Genomic DNA, 14992 nt, shown 5'->3' on the forward strand with positions numbered 1-14992 from the left:
GTAAAAAATCAACCAAAGCATTGCCTGCAGAGAAGAAACCGTCGTCTTGTGCCGTTTCACATGCGAGAAGCCGCACAAGACAAGACGACGGTTTCCTCTCTCACCACAAACAAAAATAATACGTTGGAGTCTGGCCGCTAGTATGTGATGTCATTCTGTGACTCTTACCGCTGATTTGTTATTTGTTGCGTTGTTGCGTCTGCGCATTGACTTGTAACTAAAGCATTTACTGCAGAGGTGAAGCCGTCGTCTTGCACGGTTTCACACGCGAGAAACCGCGCAAGACGACGGTTTCTTCTCTGCAGACGTTTCCACGAAGGATGAAATGCCGTACAGTTCCGAGTGTCCAGGCGCAATACGTCGGAATGTGGCCGCGAGTATGTGATGTCATTCGGGGAATCTCAACGCTGATTTGCCATTTGTCACGTCGGCGTGATTTTCCGCAAACATTTCAGCTTGAGCGACAGACGCGATTTGGCGTTGTGTGGCTAATCGATTTCGTTGCCACTCGGCCGATGATAATATCGCGTCTGTGCGCTGACTTGTAAGTAAAGCGTTGTTGTCGGGCGACAAATCTGCGTCGTGTCCCGTGTGAACACAGCATTAGAGTTAGCATTTTATATGTACTACAAGGCAAGGGCCTTGTTTTATGGAGGTGGCCATCTTTCACCGTTGTCAACATCCTTTGTGATACGTCAAGAGACCTCCTCCTTTGTCGTCTTCTAGTGGTGGCTTAATGTGGAGCGCCGTTTTGGGTGAGCTTTTTCAAAATGATAAAGATGCCTCCATGTGGATAGATCTTCAACCCTAGAACCCTGAAGTTCAAGTTCAAGTTGAAACTCCTTCTCAGGACGACTGCAGATGCTGTGTGGGTGTGTTGGATTATTTTGGAGGTCACAGGGGTTACACGTGTGCCTTGAAGACCTTCTTGAATTATGGCGACGTTGCCTGGTTACCGTGCCCAACTGCCCATAGATGCATTTACTCTGGCAGTTATTAGCCCTCGCATGACCATTAGCAAGTTTACCTTCTGATATGAAATGGCTCTGGACAAACAGGGTTGCCATAATCACCAGATCCCTCTATCCCAGTTCGTGTCATGTATTTGTGAACACGTGCTCCTCAACTAAATTGAACTAAAAGGTTAGTGTCATTGTTCAAAATCACTTTCTGACACTACCAGTCTACTCTTTCCAAGTTATCTTTTCCCCTTGTACAGTGTGTTCTTGTTGGGATGAGAAAATCAATCACTTTGTAGGCCGTTCAGGGACGCTCCCTGCTAAAAAACCTACTTCACAGGAATTGTGTTGCTAGGAAACTACTTTGGCTCCATGTTTACTTCCTGCTGGGTTAAACAGAAGATGACTCTTCAACGTGTTTCCATCTTTAGTTTGAGCAAAATCAGATATTCAATCCAAACACAAGGATTCATAGATTGATGAGTTGCTGTATGTCCATGCCTGATATTTACGATGAGAAAAAAAACAGTCTAATTTTAACACTAGATTCCTTTCCCTCTGGCTTATTCAAACAAAAGCTGAGCCCTTTGGACTCCCGGCTACTTTGTCGAGTACAAACACACACACACACACACACACTGTGCTGGTCGACAGCATCACGCCACAGCCTCCCCAGCCTGACAAGTTCATCTGTTTCTGCCTCTTCTCCCGCTGATTGGTCGGTTGTGCCCTCAGGTCACCGACGTGCAGACGTTCTCAGCCAATTGCAGAGACTCCCCCTGTAACCTTGCGTGTCATGGCACGATGGTGCAAGACAAATCAAACTCTGCTGCAAAGCAGGTGCTGGCCCCGATTCTGACTGCCTGTCTGCCTTAAAAGGTTTTTTATTTTTTTAACGATGCCATCGTTTTATTTGTACCAAACTAGAACTGCCCTGATATACTCTGTCCATGACATTGACCTGAAGGTCACTGAGTTCGTGGGTTAACGCTGACCAGCCGTGGACACGATGATGAGACTGAAGGAAAAGACAACTCAGCACACGCAGACACTGTTATCAGTCAAGAAGTCGCCAAATTCACTCAGACATGAATATTCTGCTGTAAAACTGCTCTGAACATAATATCTGCTGCTACCAGAGAGTAAATACTGGTGTTTCTGCAACAGTAATGAGCAGAAGATGAGTGTGCACCTTGGCTTTGGACAGGACATGGAACTGGAACATGCATTTCTGCCAAATATAAAGCAGAAATTAATGTGCGTTTGTCTTTGACCATTAGAAAAACCCTATGAGGACAAAGGTGACCACTCACTGGATCCTCCATTAGAACCTCCTCCAGAACTATGGAAGAGAGCTTCAACCAAGGACCAGTGTCATAAAATATGCCTTCAAAAACAAAAGCCCACCTCAGTAATCCCAGGTAAATTCACAAGAACCTCGAAGAAAACCCTCAGAACCCTGGAATCACCCCTTTGAAGAACTTCTAAAACTCAACCACGTAGCTATAGAACATCCCATAGAAGCAGGTGAGAACGTTTGCAGCTACAATGACATCAAAGGAGCTCCTTGATCTATAGATGAGAGCTTCACACAAGGACCAGTGGAATCAACTCTGCCTCCAAAAACAACACAAGAACCTCATGAAAACCCTGCAGAAACTCCAAGATCCCTTCAAGAAACTGTGGAATCTTCTGAACTCCCCTTTGAGGAACCTTTAAAACTCAACCACATAGGTATAGAACCCCCAAAACATCATACAGAAGCAGGCGAGAACGTTTTCAGTTAGAATGACATCAGAGGAGCTCCTTGGTCTTCACAAAACCACACAGTTCCCTCAGGAACTGATGTAACCACCACAAAATGAATGCAAGAACTCCCAAAGAAACTGCAAGAGCACCTGAAATCCTCTGGGGCTTCATACAACGTATCAATTACTATAATAAATATATAGAATCTATAGATTTAGAAGAATGAAATTAGTTAAATCCAAGCCAGGAATACTCCCATCAACCCACTTCAGGAACATTCTAATCCTCTACAGTATATGAGACCTTTACAGCATCAGCAGTGGGTTAAAGGATAATCACAGGCTTTGTTGATAAAAGACTGAAACCAAAGCATGTGCCTTGTGTGAAATTACAGTATAATGCTGTGCTGATTGAATCAGGGAGGATTAAAGCAGAACGGACCAGAGAGGTAATTACATTCCTGCGTCAAAGAAAGACACAGTCAATTCTTTTTTTTCTTCATTTTTTAAGAAAAAGAAGACAAAAAAACAATAACAGTAACACAATTTTGGCCACTTCACAAGAATCTCACCTAAAAAACACTTTTAGAGCCTTTTCCAAGTAATCGATTGGATTAATTGCTGGGTGTTTATTATTCATAAAAACTCTTTATTGATCTTTCTTTTCATTAGTTATTTTGACCATAAAATGCAGAAAATGGCAAAGAAATACAATTGCAATTTACCAAAGCTAGAAATGTGACTACCTAGAAACCTAGAAACTGGCTCACCAGGTGAACGTTATGTTTTGGGTGTGGGAACGTTCCCAGAAAGTTGCCCCCTCTCTAGTTTCTCCTGTGGTTGATATGGAAAGTCTTCCTCAAATGTTCCCCTAATGTTGGTTTTTGGTTGCACATTTGGTTCCCAGGACGTTACTTTGTCACAACCTTAGTTTTTATCACCCTATACATAAAAAAAACTGCAAAATCAAAAATGCAGAAAATTGTGGAGGAAAAAAAATGCAAATTGCAAAATTTAATTCCAAATAAATAAATTGGATATAATGTGGCCTACTTTTAAACAATTAATCGAAGATGTTGCAGTCCAAGTGTGTGTGTGTTGTTGGCCGACCTGTGGACAGAAACAGCAGTGTGTTGTTGTAGGTCAAAGTTTCCAGTTGGAGCGCGTGTGTGTTTGTGCGTGCGTGTGTGTGTGCAGCTCTTATCTACCACACAGAGAGAGACTTCAGCAGTGACTCTTCAGTGTGTGTGTGTGTGTGCGCGTGCGTCTCCACGCAGCGTGTCTCTGCGGCTCTGACACTGCTGCATTGACTGTGTGTGTGTGTGTGTGTGTGTGTCTCTAACACCGTGTGTGATGTGTTTTCAGAGGCAGAGTGTCTCTCTCTGTCCTCCGCTTGCCTCTCCTCTCTCCCTCTCCGTCTCTCCGGTGCTCCTCCGTCCTCCTTCCCGGTTCGAGCCCCGGTGACGCGCCGCAGTCATGGGTGGCAGTCTCGGATGCCACCGCTCTATCCCCAAAGACCCCACGGACTTCGGCTGCGGGAAGCGCAAATTCAGCGCCGCGTGCAACTTCAGCCACATCCTGGTGAACCAGGAGCGACTCAACATCAACACCGCCACCGAGGAGGAGCTCATGACGCTGCCGGGAGTCAACCGCACCGTCGCGCAGAACATCGTGGAGTACCGGGACTGCATCGGCGGCTACAAGAAGGTGGAGGACCTGGCTCTGGTGAGCGGCATCGGCGCCACCAAACTGGAGGCGATCAAGCTGGAGATCTGCGTCTCCAGCAGGACCAGCTCGTCGCAGCACTCGCCGTCCTCCCTGCGCAAAGACCCGGAGCACCCGGGCTGCGGCACCGGCGTCAACATCAACAGCGCCACCGCGGCGCAGCTCATGAGCATCCGCGGCGTCACGGAGAAGATCGCCAAGAACGTGGTGGCGTACCGCGCGGAGAACGGCCCGTTCAAGAGCATCGAGGACCTGGTGAGGGTCAACCACATCAACAGCTCCCTGCTGGACAAGATCCGCTTCCAGGTGTTCGTGGAGCGCTCCAGGGCGCCGTCCACCAACACCAACGGAGGACTCACCTGCACCACCAAGTCCCACCCGAGCCCCACGTCGTTCAGCTGCAGGAGCGACGACCTGGACCTTCCGCCCGGGGGACCGACCCAGATCCTGTCCGTGCGGCCCGGCGTGGAGCCTCCGCCCGGGCTGCGGGACGGGAAGCCCGTGGTGCGCGTGGCGACCTGGAGCCTGCAGAGCTGCTCCTGTGACAAGGCCAACAACCCCGGGGTCAAAGAGGTGCTGTGCATGACCCTGCTGGAGAACGAGTGAGTAAATAAGCATTATTTACCATTATCGGTTCATCTGACGATTATTCTCTCGATTAATCGTGTAATGTCAGAAAATATGATTTCTTTTAAAAATCAGAAACCATAAAAATATTCACATTTAAGAAGCGGAAAAATCAGATAAACTTGTTTTAATTCTCTAAAAAATACAAACTGATTAATAATCGACTATCAAACTAATTGTTATACTATAAAAAAAAAACTCTTAAAATGTTTTGGTGATTTTCAATCGTGAATGAACTACAGTCCTAGTGATTTACTTTATTTCATATTTTTAATTAGCTCCCTAAAATATTGAACATTATTGTACATTTTCATTTTTTATATATACAAAAATATTTGTTTTCATTGAACATTACATTAATGAAATTCTCTGACAACAGAAGTAATTGTCATCTAGCTTTTAGTTACAGGGCCGGCCCAAGCCTTTGTGGGGCCCTAAGCTGAATTTAATTTGTGGGCCCCTCCTCTCAGCCACCTTTTTTGAAAAAAATATATTTATTTTTACCTTAGAGGGCAGTAAAATCACAAAAAGTGACCTGGTATGAATTTGCACTAAATATGCAATTTTCATATATACAATAAAACATGAGATGAACAATATTTCTCTATATGAATGTAAATCTATATTTCTTTAATATGTTAAATTGACATAGCATTGTGTTACAACATTTTGGTTCAAATAAATCACCAGAACTGTACGTTGGCATCCGTGACTGCATTGTCAAATCAGTCACGCTGTGAAATATTAACACCTTTTCATCCAGTCATGATCATTCCGGTAATCCGGAATACTGTAAACAAAGCTAAATATTGCGATCTTTTTCTCCTAAAAACGTCTATTTAAAGAAATAAAAAAACACTGTTACGTGCATAAACAATAAACAGTATAATTAAGATCATTAGAAGGAGGAGGCTGAAAGTCTGTTGCCAACTAGTGGTTGGAGGCTGAAATACAACATGTCAATAATAGGACTTCAAAGAGTTGCCATTTATTGTAGTGTATCAACGTTTTCTTACATCATAAACTTGGAGAGCAGTTTTCCACTGATGAACATGACTTCTCCATAACGAGTTCTTCAGCCTCAGGGCTTGCGATGGATCGGCATCAAAACTCTTACCCGAGATGTTGACTTTATCTGTTCTCGTGACGGCTTCACGTGGCCTCAGTGTGTTCTTTGTTAATCATAACACACTCGCTTCTTAATGCAGAGAGGGTGTGTCACGGGAGGTTCTGTTCTCCGTGTTCTCTGCTGGGACGAGGTTACCTTCGGCCACCCCCCGGTTTGTGCACTTGCAGATTTAGCGTATCCTGCTCATCCGGCTGCTGTTTGAGCCCTGACCTGCTCAGGAGGGCGGGGTCAGCACAGGTTTGTTATGACTGAAACCCTGAAACCTGCCTGCGAAATTAAACAAATATGCTCAGGTTGATGGCGGTTTTTAGACCTCTCAAGACTCGAGTGCTCACTTGAGTCCTTATCAGAAGCCCGATTCATAATTCTTGAGGAATCTGTCAGAGGAAAATGTCTGGCTGAATGTTCTCTACTTGATCTACTGTGTACAGTAGCTCTCCACCTCTTAAAGTAGGAAAAAACTACTGGCTGTAATAAAAGAAATGTGATAATAGTGTGACATAACCAAAAAGCTCATATCCAGATAATGGTATCTGTGTTTTCCGTCTCATGTTTTCTTCTGACGTTGTAAATTGGGATAATTTGAGTTGCAACATCTTCGATGCGTCGCTATCTCCTTCCATTTTTTTTGCGATTATCTTCCTCCAGGGCAAAGGTGGCTTTATTTTAGATTTGAGCACTGTTTTCTTAGATGGTAAGAGGTTAGCTGTTTCAGAATTGTCATGATGACCCAAAGTGCCCATTTTCTCTTGGAGTTCCTCTCCATTTGGGCTGTCTAAACACGCTTCGTCTGCGTCGCGTCACAAAGAGCTGTCCGACGTCGTGTTTGGTGGCTCGGTGAGATGAATTCGCGTTTGGACAACTCTTCCGTGAAGAAACCTGGAAAATCTCTCCATGAGCGACAAAATCTTTGGGTTTGCTTTTCGCGTTCTTTCCGCGTCTGCGTCGCGTCACAAAGAGCTTTCCGAAGATGCTGATCGGTGGCTCGGTGAAATAAGTAGTGTTTGGACAACTCTTACGAGAAGAAACCTCTGTGCATCTGGTCCATCTCTACATGATATAAGTAAGGGTTAGTGGAATTGATACACAACCATTTATCTCCTGAAGCACTGTTACGGGTGTATGTAGCCCGTGTACTTTACACTAAGCGACCTAAAGGTGCTGAAATTAAATGGTTTTGTTTTCAGCTGTATATAATACAGATACAGTGAGCTCCACCTCCACGGTTCCTGAACTATCTGAAAGTACTACCTCATGTAGTTCCTCGTTCCTGCTGTGGAAAAGCACACAGTTCCTGGAAAAGCTCCTCGTTCCTGTTATTACAATAAACCCTATAGTGGAAAACATGCCTTAAAGCTCCACTTTGAACCTGACATGACATAACCGCATTAATGTCAGATTACATTTGGCATCATCTCAAGATGTTCTCCCATTTCTGCCTCTCCTACCAAACCTCACCCCATGCTCTAATAAATCATCTCCGCCATCACTTCCATCACTTCCTGCGTTCCCCAAACCATCAGTAGCGCCACCAATGTCAAGAGCGTTGTTGTTGTTGTTGTTGTTGTGGTGGAGGAGGAGGATGCTGCTGCCGCCGTGGAGGAGCTTTGCCGTGTTTGCACAGATTGGGCTCGGCTTGTGTGCGCAGTCACAAGACCCAGGCTGAGTTGACACACTTCCTGGCTCTCCTCCAGACACAAACAAAGGGGTTTTTAGAGTTCAATGAACTCCTGTTAACCAAAGGTTAAGCAGCACAGTGTGCAGAGCCTGAGCCTGAGCCTGTCCCTGTCCGCAGCCCTCCCTTAAACCTGCTGATGTTAGTAATAACAAAGCCGTCGTGTCAGCCTCGCACACGCTGGACACTGGGGGGGGAAGTGAAAGAGCCAAAAACCACCGCTGCTGTCGTTCCTCCACCAGCAGCAGGATTAATGTGGACGTGAGTGAGTGTGTGGACGTGAGCTGACAGCACTCGCTTGACTGAGAGGAAACGTTTTGCTGCTGTGATGAAAAGTCCGCTCCCCGTTAATCACATGATAGTTTGTAGTGTAAGTGTTTGTTTACAAGGAGTCGACAAATGTTATCATATGATAAAATCATCAGAGATGCTAGTTATCGATGACTAATATCATTTAAAGTTATATGAAACTATCCTTGTTTTATTGGAATAATGCGGTCATGGTGCAGTACGAGTTATATGAGCGGCAGGAGATGCAGGTTTTTAATTCCCATACTGCTATGGATACTGATTTTTTTAAATTTTATTTTCATGTTTTTCCACCATTTTTGTAGAGACAAAGGCGTAAATACAAGCGTTTTGATATTTTGTGCGTCATATCTGACGTCTACGTCAAATATGATATTAAAAAACCTCCTCGAAAGCCATTCCTGACACTTAAATGGAGTAATTTGTACATGAAGAAGTACACATTTGAGTACAAGCAGCAATGAAATGTCAACAGTTTTCTTTTTGTAGCTCTTAAACTTCATAAATGCAACAATATGTAGTTCTTTGTTGCATAATATACATAAAAACAACTTTATACACAATATTATCTTCATTTTAAGGGTCAAAATTTGGGTGGAGAAGGGACAACAATGGCTCTTTTCCATTCTAAAGGTTGCAGACCCCTTGTTTTAGGCAAATATGGCCCTCAACTGGTCCCTGGCCCGGAGGTTGGGAACCCCCCTAATGTACGCCACATGTGTCCTTAAACAGGGAAGCAGTAACCAAGTCACACACACTGTAACACAAACTCAGAACCAAAATAGAGTTGCTGTTTGTGACAGGCTAAGGTTTATACAGAACCCTCTGGTGCTTGTTGGTCTTCTTCTTCTTCTTGAAGGTGAAGGTGGGTGAGGTCCGTCATGATGCAGGAAACTGGTGTAAATGTCACGTGATGGCAGCAGGAAGGCCTCCAGGACCTGAACCATGCCGAATTAACCTTTAAACGAGAAGGGTTACTCGAGGTTGCTTTTATTTTCACTTTTTTCACCACCACTACCATGTGATGTTGAGTCACGTCTGTAGTTGACCTCTGACCTCGCTGACGTGGTACGTGAAGCTGTAGAGAAAACAGAAGGGAAGGAGACACCGGACACGGTCGTCTACAGCCTCACCTCGTGTGGTTGTGTCAAGAAATCACTTATGGTTCTCACAGATTAGCATTAGCATTAGCATTAGCATTCTGTCGGATTTCAGGCCTCTGTAGCTTCTCTACTCACTCAGTGCACGTTAATAGTCTGATCTAAGACAAAAATTTGGTTCTCTATGCAGTTCTAGCACGGCTTTTTTGCTAGCTGAGCGGATTCAGTGATTGGTTGTCATAGAGAGTGTCGTCACTGGAAGAGTCATGAGCACGATGTCCAAAACACAAGGATCAAACTGAACAATGCCAAACAGTAGATCAGTTAAAAAGACTTTTAAAAGAAAATCCTGAAAATTTGCGTTAATCTCCAACATTTAGCAAAGGAAATGTCTATAATCTCAATATTTAACAGCGAAATCTATCTGGGCAATCGTGAGCCGAATCACAACCGACACACAACCCTGTCAGAGTCCGTGCTGCGGTCGCGCAGGAAGACAGAACATTAACAGATAACAATAATCCGGCCCGTTGTTTCCCCCGCTGTCGTCACTAAAGCCTCATATCTGACCGTGATAATTCTGCTCTTTAAAGGGACAGACGTTGTCTTGTTAATCTCGGCGCTGTCTAATCAGATGAGCTTCTGCTGCCTGTTTGGCTCGTCGTCACTTTTGTCGAGAGTTCAAACTCGTAAATCAACCGTGTGTGTGTGTGTGTGTGCGTGTGTGTGTGGAGTCCATGAATGGCTGAATTCACACACGCGCACACACACACACAGCATTTCATTCTAATAATATTCACACTCATAAGTCACTGGACGTGTCATCTGTCCTGCCTGGTTTCATAATTCATAACACTTCATCAGAAGCCAAATAGCTCATAGGTTGTTTTTTGTTTATTTATTTTTGCTTTAAACAAACGAGTCATATTTTATTTGCGTACATGACTCACTTCGGCGCTGCGTCTTCTATAAACATGCACGCGAACGAAGAGGCAGGGACGACAAGGATTCTCAAACGAGCCCAGACGAGCGGCTCGTTAGATAAAATCTCCTCTCCTTATCTACGGTGCAGACATTTAAAGCTGTAGTACGTAACATTTAAATACAAACACATGCCCGTTGTCAAGACAAAAGGCAACAATTGGTACATCAAAATATCGTAATATTTTGTGGGGCGATATTATATCGCAAGGCATCTTTTTTTTTTATCATATTTTTGTTTTACACTGTGATAATATCAGATATAAGATAATATCGTATTGCTGTCGTATCGTGACTTAAATATCGTATTGTGACTTAAATATCATGATGATATCTCATTGCAACTTAAATATGGTGACGAAATCGTATTGTGACTTAAATATTGTAATGATATCATATTGTGACTTAAATATCATGACGATATCGTATTGTGACTTAAATATCGTGATGATATCGTATTGTGACTTAAATATTGCGATGATATTGTATTGTGACTTAAATATCGCTACAATATCATATAGTGACTTAAATGTGATGATATCGTATTGTGACTTAAATATCGTGATAATATCGTATTGTGACTTAAATATCGCTACAATATCATAAAGTGACTTAAATATTGCGATGATATCGTATTATGACTTAAATATCGTGATGGTATCGTATTGTGACTTAAATATCGCTACAATATCATATAGTGACTTAAATGTTGTGATGATATCGTATTGCGACTTAAATATCGCGATGATATCGAATTGTGACTTAAATATCGCAACAATATCATATTGTGACTTAAATATCGTGGTGATATCGTATTGTGACTTAAATATCGCGATTATATGGTATTGCGACTTAAATGTTGTGGTGATATCGTATTGCAACCTAAATATCGCGATGATATCGTATTGTGACTCGAATATCGCGACGATATCGTATTGTGACTTAAATATCGTGATGATATCGTATCGTGACTTAAGTAACGTGATGATATCGTATTGTGACTCGAATATCGCGACGATATCGTATCGTGACTTAAATATCGTGATGAAATCGTACTGTGACTTAAGTATCGTGATGATATCGTATCGTGGTGTCTCTGGCGATTCTTGTGGCGACACGACTTCGCTAAATAAGTCATTATCTCTGCTGTCATCAGCTTTTTTTAAATGACTCATCGTGATTGTGACCAGGATCTACGACATGTTTATTGTTTTGTGTTGTTTTCGTGTGTTTTGCTGCTGGCGCTGAAACAAAGTGCCTCTCGGGGGATAAATAAAGAAACCATCGAAGCTTGAATTAATGATGATTCCAGTGCAGCTCAGATTGATATTCTCCTCAGCAGTGAGTGGTGGTGAGAAGAAGAAGAGCCCGTAAACAAAGCTGAGAAGTTTTTTTTTTCTCATAGCGGCGCTGAAGTCTGAACATGTTCCTGAAATTGTCTTCAGGGCCTGAGTGTGAGAGAGTGCGAGAATGCAAATATCTGCAAAAGTCTGTTCAGACAACACGTCGCAGTGAAATCACAGGATGGTGGATAGTGGGGAAAAGAAGGTCTCGGGTCATTAAAGTAGTGGTAGTTCAGGTTTTTTTTAAGCCTCACAAATGAAAAAAATGTAGCACCAATGTCCAGTTTGATCATTTTTAACATTTCTGTTTCATGTGACTCTGCCTCTGTATTTGAACACAGAGAGACGACGACATCACATCGTATCGATCTCACTTCACTCGTGGTTAATTTTTCTTTTCTTTTTTTTGTTAAACTCTAACTGAGTCGAGAGCAAGTCCAGACAAAGCTTCTGTCTTTTGTGTCGCTGCCTGTTACTCATTAACCGTGATCTCATTTGCTTACAGTAATCACACCACTCTAAACCAACACTGTGAAAAAGAGTCTGTCTGATAGTATTTGACACCACTGAGCAGGAACAACCGAGAGTCACTTACACAATGGAATCAATAATAATAATAATAAGAACCAGTCAGTTTCAAGACACATCATTGGTCATCTGTAACCAAGATCTTCTTATAATTCGTCCCTTGGGCCATAATCTACAAGGGCTGAACAGATTAAATCACTGTATCCACATTCAGAGACACTTCAATCACTTGATGGAGATAAATATATATATTAATGTTGGAATTCAGTAGAAAATCCTCAAAATCACATTGTGAGACGGACTTTAAATGAAAAGTCAAAGGTATTACACTTAGTACCAAACATGAAAGATACAACATACAAGAGAAGTTTTGATTTATGCTTCTCACAAACCTTACAATGTCATCAATAACAAAGGGTCTGTATTTTACTTATATAGTTGAAAGACGACTCATCCACCATTTGTTTGTAACCCCATTTAAGATGAAAGCAAAAGGCTAATACGGTGATGATGATACGTTTCTTCATTTTGTTCCACCAAGAAGGACGAGGTTCTGTTTTCGTCCATGTTTGCTCGTCTCTGAACAGAATGACTCGAAAAAAGTAAAGGACAGATGTTTGATGGAAGGTTTCTGAGTTGGTTAGATTTTGCTTGGTCATTTGGACTCAGGGTTAGGGTTGGGCTTGGGCTTGGGCTTGGGCTTGGGCTTGGGCTTGGGCTTGGGCTTGGGCTTGGGCTTGGGCTTGGGCTTGGGCTTGGGGTTAGGTTTAGCCTAACCCCAGAAATGAGTGTGAGCTGTTGTTGGTGAAGGTTCTCAGTCGTCCAGGTCATGATCTTCTTCCCTGGTTGAAGATGTTTCACCTCTCATCCAAGAAGCTTCTTCGGGTCTGACATGACGAGTGGGAAGAACCACTCTTTTGAGGACGAGAAGGTTCCCAGACAGATGGTTTTGAAGGAGGAGTGAAGGATCTACTGTATGTTAACCTGGAGGAACCATCACTCAGCAGAGGAGGTGGACTATCAGTCCAACACCCACACAACAGTTAGACTCAGGTGACCTCCTAACAAGCCCGTTCACACCTTGTCTCAGGTGAAACCAACAAACCTGAAACTGGGAGGGGTGAACAATCTGCATCGCTCAACGTAACGACTCTCTAGACCGGTATCTGAAGAAGCCTCTTGGATCAGAGGTGAAACGTTATTCAACTCAACTCTGAAGATAATCTGAGATGTCGACACATACGCTGTCTTCACACCAATATAGTTCCTGTTCTGGGCTCCGGTTCCATTTGGAAACTTGGGAGTCTGTCAGTGAAACAAGTCTTGTTTTTCACACCAGTTAAGCCGAGCCAAAGCTCCGCCGCCTTACATCATCATCATCGTCGACGATGGCGGCGGCTGTTGCTCAATGCACAACGTGAGCGGAAACAAACACAACAGCAGCAGCAGCAGCAACATGAAGAAACACCCAAATCCACACCAATCACTGCAGTTTGCCATTTTCACAGATGATGTAACAGTTAACATTAAAAAAAAAAAAAAATAATAATACCCCCACAAATATAGCCCAAAAACAAAATATTTATTTCGGCCTGGTTCAAAATCTGGTGCAGGAAGTGGAACCTTGCCAGCGGTGAAAGGACTTTGAGTGCTTTCTCTTGTTCACTACTTGACACCACACGTCTACAAAATGTTCCTGTCGATTTGTGCAGCTCAGTCCAGCTGTGGAGATGATACACACACACACACACTCACATGGATTATGCATCTCACACTTTCAGGCCTCACACACACACACACACACACACACAGTTTAGCAGCAGCGTCACACAGACCTTTAATCCCATCACACAGTGACATAACCACATTATCAGCCGGCTGCTGAATATTTACACAGTGAGTGATGATAGTGAGGTGGAGGAGGAGGAGGAGGAGAAGGAGGTGCTGAGGTCATGAGGACGAGGATCTGTGCCCGAGCTGACGCAGGCTTGTTACAGTGGTTCAGGATTCAGGATGTTGCTGCTGCTGCTGCTGTTGTTAATCAAACCGACTTCCTGACTCTGTTTCGGTCAATACTACAAACGGCCTTTTAATCAGCGGGACTGAAATAAAAAGGGACGTTTATTTAAAAAGCCCCGGAGTGTGAGGAGAATTTATGGAATCAGATTTGTGTCCGTATTTTCAAACAACATGGGCGGAGCTTAGGAAGCCGCCTGCTGATTGGCTACTGAGTTTCGGAGCCGGAAGTAGTCACAGTCGGCTAGGAGTCGTTCCCCGGGTTTTCCCATGTTGATGTCCGACAAAATAATTGTCGAGTACCAATCAGCAGGCAGCTTCCTACAAACAACATAAACATGAGTGTTGAGTAAAATATTCCGTACTTATTCATGTTTTAGCCAAGTGTGCGACAAATATATTATTCAACAACTATATATACAAGGTCCCAACATTCAGTTTTGAGAATTTCCAGTTTATTCCTGTTAATTACCATAAATTCATGTTTTCCCGTCCCCTAATTTAGGTGTTAGCCAATCTTATCCATTAAGTTTATGTGTTTAACTCAAATGCTACATGCTACATTATGCTACGTTATGCTACGTTATCAACTCCACCATCAACTTTAAAGGACTATTCCTCTGAATACTTGTGTTTGACAACATTTATACTATATTATATATTATATATTCTCGTATTTCAGCAGGCAGCTTCCTAACAACAACAAAAACATGAATATTGAGTACAATTTTCTGTACTTATTCAACTGTATTTGCATCAAATACCATTGTTTTAGCCAAGAGTGTACTACAATATAACGACTATATATTTAAGTGCCCAAACTAGAGAGAATTTCCAGTTTATTCCCGTAAA

The 14992-nt window shown here is 43.0% G+C and overlaps 1 protein-coding gene across 1 annotated transcript in view; it reads left to right on the top strand.

Moving 5' to 3' along the window:
- The first annotated feature begins 3819 nt into the window (after positions 1-3819).
- The window catches only part of eepd1 (endonuclease/exonuclease/phosphatase family domain containing 1), a 28421-nt gene continuing 17248 nt past the window's right edge, over positions 3820-14992 (top strand). Inside the window, exon 1 of the mRNA XM_083899867.1 lies at positions 3820-5034. Within this exon, the coding sequence (XP_083755993.1) occupies positions 4184-5034 (851 nt within the window). The 5' untranslated portion in view covers positions 3820-4183. The remainder of the gene's footprint in view (positions 5035-14992) is intronic.

This window comes from Microchirus variegatus, assembly GCF_963457635.1.
Source record: "Microchirus variegatus genome assembly, chromosome: 13".
Lineage (NCBI taxonomy): Eukaryota > Metazoa > Chordata > Actinopteri > Pleuronectiformes > Soleidae > Microchirus > Microchirus variegatus.